This window comes from Equus przewalskii, chromosome 3 (assembly GCF_037783145.1).
Source record: "Equus przewalskii isolate Varuska chromosome 3, EquPr2, whole genome shotgun sequence".
Lineage (NCBI taxonomy): Eukaryota > Metazoa > Chordata > Mammalia > Perissodactyla > Equidae > Equus > Equus przewalskii.
The window spans coordinates 1,300,746-1,316,148 of record NC_091833.1 but is presented as its reverse complement, the minus strand read 5'-3'; the positions used below and the strand labels follow the sequence as shown (position 1 = coordinate 1,316,148).

General features: G+C 51.8%; 1 protein-coding gene across 23 annotated transcripts in view; it reads left to right on the top strand.

Annotated features, from left to right (window-relative positions):
* The window catches only part of ABCC12 (ATP binding cassette subfamily C member 12), a 74,649-nt gene that overhangs the window by 35,232 nt on the left and 24,014 nt on the right, over positions 1 to 15,403 (top strand). For 18 of the 23 annotated variants that reach the window (XR_011538405.1, XM_070613605.1, XM_008538269.2 and 15 more), the window contains 7 exons: positions 1,054 to 1,125; positions 3,562 to 3,686; positions 6,841 to 6,913; positions 8,607 to 8,810; positions 12,235 to 12,369; positions 12,476 to 12,551; positions 12,633 to 12,704. Coding sequence is in view for 20 of the 23 variants with exons in the window: in XM_070613605.1 (XP_070469706.1) it covers positions 1,054 to 1,125; positions 3,562 to 3,686; positions 6,841 to 6,913; positions 8,607 to 8,810; positions 12,235 to 12,369; positions 12,476 to 12,551; positions 12,633 to 12,704 (757 nt within the window). In the remaining 3 variants the exon portion in view is untranslated. Of the gene's footprint in view, positions 1 to 1,053; positions 1,126 to 3,561; positions 3,687 to 6,840; positions 6,914 to 8,606; positions 8,811 to 12,234; positions 12,370 to 12,475; positions 12,552 to 12,632; positions 12,705 to 14,867; positions 14,894 to 15,403 lie in introns of those variants that run through there. The other 5 variants (XM_070613613.1, XM_070613615.1, XM_070613614.1 and 2 more) reach the window with 3 other exon arrangements.

The window sequence follows — 15,403 nt, the reverse complement described above, 5'->3', positions numbered from 1 at the left end:
AAGAGCCAAGATGTCAACTGCCAGGGGAGTAGCTCTCAAACCCTGACTGTTGGGTATTTATCCCGACTCCCTCAGCCATTCAGAGGGCAGAACTGCATTCAGCTCCCCAGTTTCCTTGAGTTTTACAGCAGGATTGAGCTCCATTTGCGCCTCATGGGAGCTGACCAAATAGTATACCTGTGATGGGCCACCTTTCCTTTCCTGTATAATTTCCCCTCTTCCCAGCTGCTGTTTCCTGCATCTCCCCAATGGACTACCTTCACTAAAATCCTTGATTCAGGGCCTGTGTTTGGGAGAACTCAAGCTAAGACATCTGCCTCTCCAGTGAGGCCCCGCCCCATCTCCTCCCTGCTTCATCCGTTTCCGTGGGACGCATCTGACATGCTCCTTATTTTACTTACTGACCTTGTTTTCTGTCTGTCTCCTTAACTAAAACATAACTCCATGAGGGCAGACCCAGATTTTTGTCCCTCATGTTCATTGCTATATCATGCTATTGCTGGTGCCCAGAACAGTGCCTGACACATAGAAGGCTCTGATTTGTTGGTTGAATGAATAAATCTGCAGCTGGGGGACAATCCATGATCCCAACACGTTGGAACAGCGTAACTGCTCAGTAATTTCAGATTGAGTTGTTATGATGGAAGGATACTTTTAAAATGACTTTTGAAAAGCATCCGGCTCTCCATGCTTCAGAGGCTATCCTTGTCCCCCTAGGTTGTGCAGCCTTTAGATTTGCTTTCCTTTAGGTTTGCTTTCCATTTGATTTCCATTAGATTTGCTTTCCTGGAGTCTGGGCACAGGACAATGCTCATGTCCAGGGCTTGTGTGTCCCAGACCAATGCAAGACTTTGTTCCTGCATCCTCCCAAGCTGTGAGGCAGGGTCGGGGTCTGAGGCTGAAGCTGCTATCTCATAGAGCCAGTGATGACCTGTTGGTCACCGCCTGACTTGGCCAGCATAGTTTGGGGGCAACACCTTTGGCTCCAGACCCTCTAGGAACTGGGAGAATGACTGTGCGGTTTTTTTGTTTGTTTGTTTGTTTCTCTGGCAGGGGAAAGTCTTGGGAATATGCGGGAATGTTGGAAGTGGAAAGAGCTCCCTCATTGCAGCTCTCCTAGGACAGGTAAGCTGTGTGGTGAGTGCTGTGAAGATGGAAGGCTAACGTGACAATGAAATGGTTCCCTGCCTGCTATGTTTGGGACCCTGTGAGGACAGTGGACCCATCAGCTGGGTTCGGTTGCACTGGACACTGTGCACACAGTTCACGATGATTCCCAGGAGGTTAATACACTTGGTGTCTCCAGGCCCCTTGGCCAGGCCGAGCTGAGCTTTTCACATATTCTTGGGTTTGCTTCCTGAGGACTGCTTCTTTGCCTAGAGCTCTATCTCGGTCAAAGGAAGAGACGAATCGTTAAATCCATGATTTTTCCGGTGACTTGGGCTGTCCTGATTGGCAAGGCCAGCAAAGTGGCTTGGCGGGGAAGGACCCAGGAGCTTGTGTCTCATGATGACTTTAGATATGTTTTCCCTCATCCACCTCCACATCCCAGCGTCTGCCCAGAGTGCTCCTCAATCAAGCCTCCTTTGATGAAGGAGAGGCTGAACGAATGCATGAAATAAAGCAGCGTGCCCCTAGTGCTCTGGAAACCTCACGGTAGGAGGAGGGAGGAACCCAGGATTCTTGTCCCCTGTCTGCTGTTTAGCTGTGTGACCCAGGGAAATGGTCAAGCCATTTACTGTATTCATAGGCCTCTAAGTTGCTATGGTTTCTCATCCCAAATGAGTGAGAAACTTTCTGGGGAAAAAATATTAAATCCTCTTTCTCCTACTCTGTGTTCCTAAAGAGAAGTTTGGGCACCTGTGAGTGCCTTTGCCTGCAGTGGGGAGAGCAGGCACCTCTGAAGAAATGAGGACACCAGGCTCAGAAGAGCCTCCCAGACCAGTGACTTCTTTTGACTTAGTCGACTCATTTGTAGAAAGAATGACAACTTCTGTCCCTGATGGCAGAGGTGGGAGCTGACTCAGGTGAACTCCTGAGGTCACCCATGCTCTGGGATTCTGTGTGTGCACCTCTGTGCTAACCCAAGAGTTGGCAGTTGTGTTACAGGTGACCAGCACAGTTCTCCACCTGTCAGTGTGAACCCTGTCCACAGCATCCTATAAGAGATGAGCCAACCTCTGCTCAGATATCTCCAGTGATGGAGAACTCATTATTGAACAGCCAGTTCCCTCTTTGGAGAGTTTGGATATATATGGGCATGAAATTTGCCTCCTCTTAACGTCTACCCTTTGGCCTGCTCTTTGGAACATCCCAGAGAAAATAGAGTCTATCTCCTGTGAAAGTGGTGGGATCAGGCCCCTCACTGTGGTCACCGGGGAGGCAGCGTGGCAGCTTGCTTAAGCAAGTGGGCTCTGAACTGCCTGGGTTCACCACCTGTCTCAGCCTCGTGCTCACTGATTAATCTTGGACAAGTAGCTTAACTTCTCTGAGCCTCAGTTTCTTCGTCTGTAAAATGGGCCTACGGAGGGTCGTGGTGAGGATTATGAGATAATGTGTGTAGTAGTTGGCTACAGGCTAATTCCCTGTGCCAGGCCTCGTGATCAGCTTTTAAACAATGCTTGGCATACACCCTATTCTTTTGAGCTTTTATTGTTCTTACCATTATTCGTATTATCATATTCTCTTCTCCACGTCTAATGTTCTCTGTCCCTTGGACCATGCCTGAGGTAAAATGGCATCCCATCCCTTGACCGCCTTGGCTCTCCTCCTTCCCTGTCCCGACACGCTGCTGCTGCCTGATGCGAGTCAGCCCTGAGCACCAAGGCTTGCCTCGCGTGTCCCCTCTCCTGACAGCTTTGAGTACGGCCTCACCATTGGTGTCTACCGTTATCTGTCAAAGCCCACCAAGTGGGGCCATCATAAATGAACTTGTGTACTCAGGGCCACAGACTGGAGCCCATGCATCTTTTAATTGGATTGCTCAATGTTTTAAAATTCCAAGAGTTCCACATGAAACTAGATTTTTCACTTCTCTTGAAAAATTAGAAACTCTGGCCACACCAGGCCAGCAGCCTTGCATGGCACCAAATGAGTTGAGGCTGCTTCCTTAAGATGGGTCCTGCAGGGCCACCATCCACAGCACTGCATACTATGCCCTGCCCCTGGGGCCGGCTGAGGAGGGTGGGATCCAACCAGTGCACCTGGAGGGAAAGGGAGCCTCCCCTGGAGGGAAAAGAGCCTAGAGGGCATCTTGTTCTCATTGTACAAAGTTGCCGTGTGTGGTGGTGGCAGCTCTGCAGCCTGTGCCTGCCAGCTTGTGGCAGGGCTCACCACTACCTCTTCTAGAATGTTCCTGTCTGACCCCTTGCCGATGTTTGACTTTGACACCCTTGATCTGCACAGTTGGGCTTTGCAGTGTGTGAACAAGACATCCTGCAGCCTTCTTGGACCTTCAGAATTGGTGCTCATGGAATAAGTGGGTGGCGAGGGTGCATTGGGCCCCTGAGGAGAAGTCCGCAAGGTTTGGCTTCTGAAGCTTCTCTGGTATTGTTGATCCAGATGCAGTTACGACAAGGGACCGTGGCAGTCAATGGGACTCTGGCCTATGTTTCCCAGCAAGCATGGATCTTTCACGGAAATGTGAGAGAAAACATACTATTTGGAGAAAAGTATGATCACCAAAGGTAATATTTATTTTGAAAGCATGAGGCACGTTAGTATTTGGTACACTGTCCTACAAAGGCTGGTGACACTGCTAATGATTGCTGAGTTTCCTTAAAGAGTTCTGATTAAACATTCATCAGATCCAAATGGGCATTGATTTTCTCTTCCTGAACCGAGTTCAGGAGAGGCACCTTCTGCAGACCTGCGATCACGCTCTGAGAAACGGATGGAATGGGCACTTCCTTCCCGGGGCAGACTAGCTATGTCATGAGGTTCTCTGAAACAGTGCATATGTTGTGTGACTGGAGAAAGATGAATCTGACAATTTTGCTTTAGGCCAAGTAACCAAAACTTTGCTTGAAATCGTGAGCAGCAAGTATGCAAATTAATCAGCTCTGAGATTATTAATTGACATCAGAGCTATCAGGATATATTGCTGTTAGTGTCCTCAATATGATTTAATGGAATAAAAACAAAATTCAAGTCATAATTTTTGGGTACACTTTGGACCATTACCTTTAAGCTCTGGAAAGTAACAGCTTCCTATGGTACTTTTCCGAGTTGGGTATGCTGCTATGTACATTCACTCTTTAGAATCCCATAACCATCCATTTAGGGAGATCCTGGAGTCATGTCCCCATTTTACAGATGAAGAGGCTGAGGCTCAGAGAGGAGAGCTGCCCCTCCTAAGGTAAAAGCTATTAAATGGCAGAGTTGAGTCTTGAGGTGTAGCCAGCATCATTTGCTTCCACTGGAGCTTCCTGAGAGTTGGGTCATCCTGAAGCCTCCTCAAGTGCCTTGATGCTGAAATAAAGAGAAATGGAGTTGGTTCACAAATCTGGCTGTCAGCTTTCCAGTGGTCTGGACTTTCACATTTTATTGTCTGAACACACAAACTCTGTCCTTGCTGGCCAGCACCAGCCAGCATGTGGCTTCCCAGCACGAAGTCCGTTACTTCTCCTCCTTTTCCCTGGCCATGACATCCTGTCGCCAGGAGGCTCAGGAGTGGCAGGAAGGTCTGATCAGTGCGGGAGTCCTTGGCACCAGCTGAACTGCTCTGTCTCCTGGCCTGCCTCTGCCTGTGCCTCCTCCCAGCCCCACCTGGAATGGCTTCTCTTTCTGTGGAAGCAGGCAAAAGGAGAGATTCCTGTCTTTATCAATTAGGTCATCAGTGGGCAAATATTTACCAAATACTTGCAATATGCAGGACTTGGGGGATGTAGGGGAGGCTCAGATGTATCTTTGCCCTCAAGGTGTTCAAGTCTAGAAAGGGCTGTGTGAGATGGACAGAAATGATAGTGCACCAAGAGGAATGCGCCAAGTGGCAGGAGACTGTGCCAGATTGTTGAGAAGCAGCAGAGGTCACGAGAGGGAAGAGAGGATGGTGCTTGAATTGGGCCTTGAAGGATGGATCGAGCACCCTCTGTACATGGCATCTCTAGCAGAGATTTTGCCCCTAGGGTGGACACTGTGGCTCTCAGGGCCACAGGAGGTAGGCGAGTGGGAAGAATTTTAAGATGAGGGATGATGGGGGCAAGGGGAGGAAGATGTGCTGAAGATTGATGAAAGTAATAGTATTGATATAGCTGCCACTGATGGCGAATTTGCAATGCACCAGACATTGTTCTGATGGCTTTACATCTGTGTTCCTGCTTCACTCTCACAACCCAGTGAGAGCTGTTAGCCCAGTTTTGTAGAGTGAGAGTGAGGATCGGGGAGGTACAGTCACTTGTGCAAGGTTGTCCAGTTGGATTCAAACCCAGATTGTTCTGATTCCAAAGCCGCTGATCTTAACCACCATGTATACCAACTCTGAAGTTGGCACATGAGTGTGGTGCTCAGGGCTGTGCCCAGCTTCTGCTCCAGGGCATTGAGGGCTGCCAAGGGCCAGCGTGCCACCTGAAGGGCAGCTACCCATGCTCTGCCTGCTCATTCTCTTGCTGGTGTCCTATCTTGCAAAGTCTGAGTTGTGATCATCATGCACTGATAAGAGAGGATCCCAGTGATGATAAGGATGGTGATGATATCAATCAATCAGCCAACCAATCAACCCCCATGGAGCCAGGCAGCCCATCAAACAGGACAGAAGGCTAGGTCCCGGTGGTGGGGCACAGCAGCCCCTTGGATAGGGCCACCAGGCACACCGGGGAATTCAGAGCAGGAGCCAGTTCCTGAGGTGGCTGAGTGTGGTACTGAGATGCCCTGGGGAAGATTTTGCTTACAGTGAGGGCTGTCTGAGTGGGATGGAGGTGCAGATAAACCAAGAAAGAAGGGTGTGAGATTCTCTCATAGCTTGGGACCTGGCCATCTCCGAGTTCCTACCCACCAACTCATTACTTTCCTGGATCACTTGGTGTCAGAATTCCCCAAGGAGTGGGACTGGGGTCATGCCCAGTGGGTCACAGTACTTACAACTCTGCTTTCCTGTGCAGGACAAGGTGCTGGTCCCAACAGTATGGCTGCTGAGAGTTGATTAGGGCCATGCCCATCAGAGTCCCCACAGACTGGCCTACAGAACTAGACAGTGGGGGATGCTGAGGGGCAAAACCGAGAGGTTGGGAGGTTCACGGAGCTGAGAGATCCAATTCCCGATTGGTCTCTCTGCCCCTCAGTGGCATTCTCTGTGCTTCGGTGTCCTCAGGTGTCTCAGGGGGAGAAAACCCTGTTCTCTCCAACCTGGTAGAGTGACTGGTGGATGGAGAAGCATCGTGGACAGATGTCAGGGTCACTGTTCATAATCGCCCCAGCCCTCTGCTGTTACCCGCCACCTGCACAATCTTCTCTTCCATTCACGGTCTTGCGTCCTCCGGGCAGCCTCCCCAGCATCCTCACCCCGCATTGGTGACTCCCTTCTCTGACTCCCACAAACAGTGCCAGGACTTGGCACCCTCAGTTTTTCCTTCAGGAGTTTCACGTACACTGATTTCATCTTTCTCGCATGGTGGGAAGCCTGTGAGGGGAGAAGCCATCCCCACGCCAACTTTGCATCGGTGGGGGGCGGGGGGAGGCCCAGGGGTCCAGGGGAAACTACTGCCCTTGGACATCAAAGATGAAACAACTGGCCACCTCCTCACCTCGCCCCAGTGACACCAGTAATGCCTCTAAAGGCTACCCCGGTGGCCATGGCTGTGGGGCCTTTCTCACCGTGCTGACTTCTGACCCTTGTGCCCACAGGTATCAGCACACAGTTCGTGTCTGTGCCCTCCAGGAGGACCTGAGCAGCCTCCCTTACGGAGACCTGACTGAGGTGAGCAGAGCTGGGAGCTCAGCCCCACGGCAGCCCGACTGCCCAGGTCCAAAGGGCTGAGGCTCAGGAGGTCCCAGTCCATCCACATCCAGATGCCCTGAGGACAGAAAGGTTCAAGGAAATGTGGGGGGGAAGTCAGCTTCTACCATCCTGAATTCTCCATCTTGGGCGATATCACAATGACGTGGCACCATCTCCGCTTGTGTTGGTTTCAACATGGTTACTCCTGGGCCACTCCCAATTTGCCTGTCATCTCAGGGAAGGTTTCTAGTAAAGTCTGCTTCCTCACCTCATGGGTCAGCTGTGTCTGCCAAAGACAGATGTCCAGGGGTGCTACATTGTGGCTGGAGTTTCAAGGGCCCCTTCGTGCCTTACTGGCTTTGCCCAGCCCAGGAGTGTAAGGGTCACTTCCAAACATTGCCCTGGGATGCTTGCTCAAAGAATTGGCTGGGTCCTAGGCTGAGCCTGCCAACTTAAGTGACCCAGGGAAGTCACCATGCCACCTTCCTGTCTCCCCATCCCAGTGTTCCCTCTGCACAGTCTTCCCACTTTGCCTGGGAGCCCAAGAGGAGACCTGAGAGCTAAAGCCTCCTGAAGAAAGGCCACTACGGAGCTCATTGCCTTTCTCTGTTTGTGCCCTCCATGTACCTGTGTCAAGGAAATGGCCACCACAGCCTTCCTGGCCTGGCATTTGGGATCCCGCCACTGCAGCCCCAGCCCACCCTTCCAGGGTTGATGTCTACCTACCTCTACCTGCCTGTCTAAGTGTCCACTCACTTCCCAGCCTCGAGATCTCTGCTCCTGCTATTGTTACCACCCTTCGAGTTCCAACCTCAAATCCACCCCCTTGAGGAAGACTCTCCCAAGTCCCACTGTCTGAAGTAATTGCCCCAAAGTACTCGGTTTATGCTTCTCAATTGGCACTTGTTAAATTCTGCTCTGTGCCATTTCTTGTATAACTAACCGGACACCCCACTAACAGGTGAGCTCCCAGTAGACGAGGACTTTTCTAGTCCAGCTCCATGTGTCCTGCCCCAGTGCTTAGCCCAGGCCCAGCTGAACATGATGGGGGCTCACTTTAGGGTGAGTGGATGGAATGACCTGCAGGAGGCAACGTAGGCTTTTCATCCTTTCAACAAGCACTTGCTGAGCCCCTGCTCTGGGCCAAGTGTGGGCCACGCCTCAGGGATGCAGTGAGGAACAGGCAGACATGCGTCCCATCTTCATAGAGCTTAGAGTCACCTAGTGAGGGTGGGGAGTTGATCCACAAGTAAGCAAGTAGAGAGCCCCCTTGTACCTCTGCTCCCAGCCTCTTCTCCCTCCTGTTCCCTTGTCCATTCTCCCAGAGCTTTTTCCTCAACAGTTCCCTTTGGTGTTAATGGTCAAGATGTAGCCCCTCCCTTCGGGATATGCACTGGGATGGGCTGTTGTGAGCCAGGAACCCCTCACTTGACACTGGAAAGAGCTTTTCCCTAGTTGCCACTGCCCACCAGGCTTCCTGCAGAAGTGGAGTCTTCCATCTCCCGGGGAACCTGATGGGGTCAGGGTGTCTCTGAAGGGGTAGAGGAGCTGGAACATGGTGATGATCAGTCTGCAGGAGTCTTGAGAAGCTTCGGGAAGCTCATGCTCCCTGACGACAGCAGGGTGATGAGTGGGGTCCGGTGATGGACAGTAGTGTCGTCCCTGTCCGCAGATCGGGGAGCGGGGCCTCAACCTCTCAGGGGGGCAGAAGCAGAGGATCAGCCTGGCCCGTGCCATCTACTCGAACCACGAGATCTATCTGCTGGACGACCCCTTGTCAGCTGTGGATGCCCACGTGGGAAAGCATGTCTTTGAGGAGTGCATTAAGAAGACACTCAGGGGGAAGACCATCGTCCTGGTGACCCACCAGCTGCAGGTGACTGGGACCAGCAGGACCTATGAGGTCAAGGCATAGGTGTGGGCCTGAGTCCCCTCTTCTGCCTAACCTGCATGTCCCAACCAAGGCTGTCCTCATCTGGACAGGTTTGGGGAGGGAGCAGGATATGCAGGAGACACTCATGATTCTCCCCAGCCATCCTGGCTTCCACATAGCCCTGCCTGCTGCTCTCTCTGCCTGGCCTCTTTTGGTCCTAACTTTGGCCTCAGTGGGGCCAAGACCTTTCACTGCCAGATGGTAGATTATCCAAGAACAATTGACCTCTATTTGTGGGGCAGACATGGGGCACCTCCTCCAGCTTTGGGCCACTGGTGGTGAGGAGATGGGAAGCCAGGTGGAAACAATTCAGACCCCACCCTTCCTCCAGCAAGGGCTGGGCACGCCTGAGGCCAGGGGTGCCTGGGCTGGGACAACAGAGTGATGGACTCCTTGGAGGAGGGACCCAGATGTCCCTGGGATCACTGCCCAGGGGAAAGGGACTCGAGGCCAGGGCTTGGGGCCAACACAGAAGCTTCTCCCTGCTCAGAGCCACTCTCTCAGGCTTAGGAACGTGAATCTTGCTGAGGAAAGTGACTGGGCTTGCCCTGACTGAGCTTGAGAATTTGGCGGGGGCAGTTCTCACTGCGTCAGCCTCACTTAAAAGGTTCTGAATTCCTGGTGGGAATCCAAGACCCCCCTCCACTTTGAGAGAAGCTCGATTTTCCCTGTCCTACACTGCCTCCACCTCCCCTCTCCACAATGAGTCCCCAGAAGTGTGCAGGGTGTGTGTGTGTGTGTACACGTACGTGTCTCTTGCTGGGGGAGACCCCATGGGACTGACCTGCATTGAGAGGGCTGTTGGAGCAGAGGGAGAAGAAGTCTTGTCTTCTTTACTCTCCTGCTACTTGTGGGGAAAATGTTAACCAGGGGCTTGGTCTGGGGGTCAGAGGCCAGTCTCATGGCCTTTGCAAGGGTAAGTCAAGCCAGAGGAGGCAGGCGGCAAATGAGATTGCCATGGCTACAGGATGCTCTGCCCAGCATTTTTAGGATCTTCGGTCAGTGGCCAGAAGAAACAGGCTGAAGAGAGGGAAGTTTCTTAAAGACCCAGGAAAAGCAAGTCTTCCCATCGCTGTGGCTCTGCCCCCAGCCTGTGCCTCCCCTTGCTGAAAGCTAGAGGTCTCAGAAGAAGCTCTAAGCATCGGAATTTTGCATGTGGGGACTGCCTGGGTTTCCTCTGAGTGGGCTCGATCACCTCCACGAAGCATCAGGCTGGGCTAGTGTCCGACAAGAGCTCCCAGTTCCTCTGCTGGCCAGAGGCCAGGGTGCAGGAGAAGGCTGGGTTTCTTCTGGACCCCCGTGAGGTGACTGGGGGGCTCTTGCCCAGTCAGGGTGCTCTGCACCATGAGGGTCCAGTCCCTGGAGACCACCCGCAGTGGGGAGGCCTGTCCTCCTGAGGGTCTCAGGGATCCAGAGGGGAACACCTGGCACCCGACAAATGTGGATCGGAGCCGTCCTTGTAGGAGTTCTCCAGGGGGAGAATCATAACCTCGGTCTGGTCCACTCTGTGAGCCTCACTAACCAGCAGTGTGACCTCAGGCAAGAACTACCTTTTCCCCAGGCCTCAGCCTCCTCAAAGATGCTACCTTCCACCAAGGTCATTTTCTCTCTTTTTGAGTGTTAAAAAAACGCAGGCAGCCACCAGATGGCACTGGAACCTCCCTCCAGCTCTCTGCTGTTGGGGTGGGGGGCGCTCAGAGCTCCAGATCTGGAGACGCTGGGCTTTTCCGGAACATGTCACCGCTGGTTTTACTCTCAGGCCCACAGGAAATCCGGATGCTTCCCAGTGCTGGGCTGGACAGTTACTCTTCTATTACTAGAGGAAACCAATGAAATGAGGCCTGCGGCCGCCACTGAAACCCACCCAGGGTCAGATTTTGTGAGTTTGCAGAACGAAGCTGCTCAAATCACATGGAGCCCCACCGGAGTGAGCTGGGGGCTCGCTGGCCAGAGGGGCTTCACCAGGAGCTTCCGGGTCTGGAGCGTGTGTCCACACAGCCAGAGGAGGCTGTGGGGCTCCCACAGTGCCTCAGTTTCCCCATCTGGAAAACGAGCTGATAATAAAGCTGCCTGGTTTCTTTACTGGGTTGTGGGAGATTGCGAGATAAGAGACAAGATCAGGCTTTGCAAAGTTAGAAGATGTTGTACAAAGTTGAGAGGTTATTTTCAGGAAAAAGGATCTGTCAGAAAGTGTCTTGACTGCACACTAAAAGCCAGGCTGTTCCTGCTTGGGCTGTCCAGGAGAGTGGACAGGGAGTGGGCAGTCAGTCCAAGGGAGGCAGGCGGAAAGGCTGGAGGTGTCCAAAGCCATCCCAACTTGTCATTTGGCCTTTGGGGCACCACCCCGCCTCCCCTACACCCCCATCAGGTGTTCAATGACTACGTGTAGCTATTTCTCTCGTCCTTCCAACCAAGAGCATCAAAAGTTGTCTTGACTTTGGCTGGACCCTGAAGTACAGGGCAAGACCTCTGGCCCCTACTACAAAGGCTTCTTTAGGTTGAACCATCTTAAATCTCACAGCGTCTTGTCCACTTCTAGGAGGGGGCTTCCTGTCCTTAGATAGGTCGATCCTATGGGGAGAACTCTGGCTTGCTCCAAAATGAAAGGAAGCCCCTCTTAGAAGAACTCTTCGAACTCAAGAAAGATAAGGAAATGAAGGGAATTCAAATGAGAAAAACAGCAGTGCTTTGGGCTAAACACGGAATACCGTGATGAAATTCAGCTTTGTTTTTATCATATAGATAAAGCTGGTGTAAACTCCCCAGGCCAGGCAGTGTGGCCTGGTGGCTGGGGACGGCACGGAGTCTACGTCTCCTGGGCTAGATGAGGACAATGAGGTGGGCTTGTAATGTTATAACAGAGAGAGGCTATTGCTGAGATATTTCCCCTCTCCACCAAATCTTGGCTATAATAACTGTCAATTTCATATTCCAAACCTCCACGGTCAGATTTCTTAGCAGGTCAGCTCATGTAGGGAGCAATAGCAGAGGAAGCTCCAATGTGCTTCACTGTGACAGCGAAAGGCCCCCTTTGTACCCATGAGATCTGTGAGTACCAGATCAATGCCTCTCAGTGGGGCCATTTTACCCCCTAGCAGGCATTCGGCAATGTCTGGAGGCTTTTTCGCTTGTCACACCTGGGGGAGGGAGTGCTATTGGCATTTAATGGGCAGAGCCTGGGGAGGCTGGCACACATCCTCCAGGGCCCTCCACAACAAAGAATGATCTGGCCCTCAATGTCAATAGTGCCAAGGTTGAGAACCCCTGTACTGGATTAGCCGGGAAGCTGCTGAGTGGGAGGCTGTCACGGCACTCTCCTCTCTTTTATCAAGGCAGAAGTTCATGTGGATCTCTCATATCTCCACAGCTCTTAGAGTCTTGTGATGAAGTCATTTTGTTAGAAGATGGAGAGATTTGTGAGAAGGGAACCCACAAGGAGTTAATGGAGGAGAGAGGGCACTATGCAAAGCTGATCCACAACCTCAGAGGGTTGCAATTCAAGGTAACTGCATGCCTGGGTGCGAGAGACTGGGTGCCCTCCCTCATGATTTCCAGCCTGGGAGACGTTCTGGCATTAGCTTCCAGAAGGAATTTCATTTTGTCTCTAGGATCCTGAGCATATTTGCAATGCAGCCATGGTGGAAGCCCTCAAGGAGAGCCCTGCTGAGAGAGACGAAGACGCTGGTACAATCAGAGTTCAAATCACGCCTCTTATTGCCCACGGCTCACGAGTGGACACAGATCTCTCTTTATTTCTCACCCTAGTTTTGGCTCCAAGAGATGAGAAAGATGAAGGAAATGAACCTGAAACAGACTCAGAATTTGTAGACGTAAAAGGTATTTACCATTCATCAGTTACAGACTCTTAGGGATTTGTTGGGCATCTCCAACTTGGGGTGGAGAAGTGTGGGCACAGGAGGTCCTTTCGGGCAGCTAGAATGCATGGTCTACTGTAGTGGCATCCTTGGCATTCAACTCCCTGAGTCCAAATGCCTGCTCCACCACTTAGTAGTTTTGTGACTTTGAGCAAGATACTTGGCCACTCTGAACCTTAGTTTCTTATTCTATAAGATGGGGAAATAATAGCCCAAAACTCATCAGTCCTTGCAAAGACTAGATGAGAAATTGTACATAAAGTGACTAGCACAGTTCCTGACATATAGTAACTCTCAGTAGTTATTATTTTCATTGGAAAGACCAAAGCAAGACACAGAGATCAGTTAGGGGCGAAGCACACACAGGTGTTTCCCACTCTTTATGGGGCGTGTGGGGAGAGGACTACGCAGCACTGAAGGGACTCAGGTGGGGTAAGGTTATTTGTTCTTCCAACAAAAAAGGATTAAGCATCCCACTATGTGCCAGGCACTAAGCTGAGCTGGGGAGAGAAAGAAAATATGCCCCTGTCCTCAGGATCTTATGGTCTTGCGGGGGTCACAGACAAGTGGATAATCATGGGAAACTGTGCTGAGAGTAATGGGGAGCTGGGATGGGAGGAACAAGTCAGGGAGGGCTTCAGAGGGGGGGTGACTTTTGGACTGGTCCTTCACGGATATGTAGGAGTTTGCCTGGGACCCCCGTGGTGAGACTGTGCGGAAGGGGGATATCTGGAGTGGAGGGCAGCGAGGAGCGACATGGGAGACGAGCCTGGGGAGGACCGGGCTGCTCAGCTGCCTCCTCTCCTGGGACTCTACCTCCCATCCCTTCACCCAGCCAAAATTTACTGAGCACCTACTCGGATTTTGCTAAGTGCGGGGCACTGAGAGGGCAGAGATCAAAATCCAGTCTTTTTCCTCAAAGTACCCACAGCTAGGTGGCTTTCCAAGTTTGAGTTCTGCTCCTCAATAATATAGAACTGAAAAAAACCCTTAGTATGTTTCTCAAATTTAAGGTACCATCCATTTTTGAGATCACTGTCATTGTTTTTTTTTTTTTGAGGAAGATTGGCCCTGAGCTAATAGCCACTGCCAATCCTCCTCTTTTTGCTGAGGAAGACTGGCCCTGAGCTAACATTTGAGCCCATCTTCCTCTACTTTATGTGGGACGCCTGCCACAGAGTTGCTTGATGAGCAAGATCACCGTCATTTTATGAACCACTTAGAAAGAAAACTCTCTGCCAGTTAGATGATATGGCACACTACTCAATGGAAAGCACACCCTGATTTCGGAGATTAACATCTAAATGTGAAAAAAAGTGTGAATCTTTGTATTGATGAAACCTTGCACCATTGATAGTGCTTATGACAGATGCATGTGTGTTTGGAAAGACAACATATTTTTCTGGCTCTGGAGGCTGCCGAGGCTGAAGTGAGGTACCAGCCATCTCTTCCACGCTTCCCCAGAAAAGCTCCAGGCTGCCCAGGATTTGGAACCCTGTGAAGAGAGTAAACTCTGCCCCTCTTTTCCTCCTCAACCCCCTTCTCTGGAGAGGAAAGTGAAAGTGTGGCATGAAATGCTCTCAAAGCTATAGGAAGGGAATCTGTTGAAGGTGCCACTGCCAGCCATTCCCAGCACCAGGGCACTTTCTAAAGTGCAGCAAAGTTGAGCCCAGCATCAGCAGCACTCCTGACTGGGCTGGCGGGCTGCACAGGTTGTGACCAGGTCCTCTGGCGGTCCAGGACGCCACTGCTCACAAGGTGCTACCGGCCCGCTGAGGCGTCGCCCTCATTTTGCAGTCCCAGAGGAGGATTCAATGAGCGAAAGTCAGGCTGAACATTTTCAAAGAAGCACAAACGTTCCCAGGTAGAGGGTGTAGCAGTAGGTCTCTTTGTGGAGGCGCCTTTGAGGTGTGACAACGTTGGACAACCAGGACAGGGTGCAGAAAGCCCATGTGCAGGGGTGCCGCCTTGTCTAGCTCTATTTGTCTCTGCTTAGAAAAGTCGAATAGAGTTTGGAATTCTGCTTTGGAGCTGACATTTGATGCTTCTCCGCGGAGGAGAGGGCACAGACATGCATTCCGTCCTGGCTGCTGGGAGCTGCTTTACCCAGCGTCCCTGTATCTCTGAATATTGTTTCATGAGAACTTCATGGTAATTTTCTCTTCTCCTCCGGAAAATGGCAAGGGCTTGGGCAGCCACGTGGAGGGAATCAGGAATCCATGCAGCAGGTGACCTAGGAGGATGCCCTGGGTTTCTTCTGTGTGGTGTGAGCTCTAAGAGGACAGGCACCTCCTCCTTCTTGCTAACCCTGTAGCAGTAGGCCCTGGAGGTGCCCTCAGCACTGCAGGGCACGTGGCCCGACTCCCAGCTGCCACATGTGCATTCCTTTGCCTGGGGCTCTCTCTGGCAGCTGCCAGCCACAGGTCGAACTGGACGTTCTGGGGAACTAGCCCCCCAGGGAGCAGCCCTCCCCCAGTGGCCAATGGGAGTTGGTGTAGAAATAGCCAGACCCCTCTGGTCCTGTGGAACCTCTGACATGTGCCCCCCGCCCTACCTTGAGATTCCTCTGTGTTGAGTTGAGCTCCAAGGGTTCTTGGGGGTCCCTGGCTTGATGAGACGCCGTTCATGGTTCCCATTCCTTCCCGACACCCTTTAGCTCCA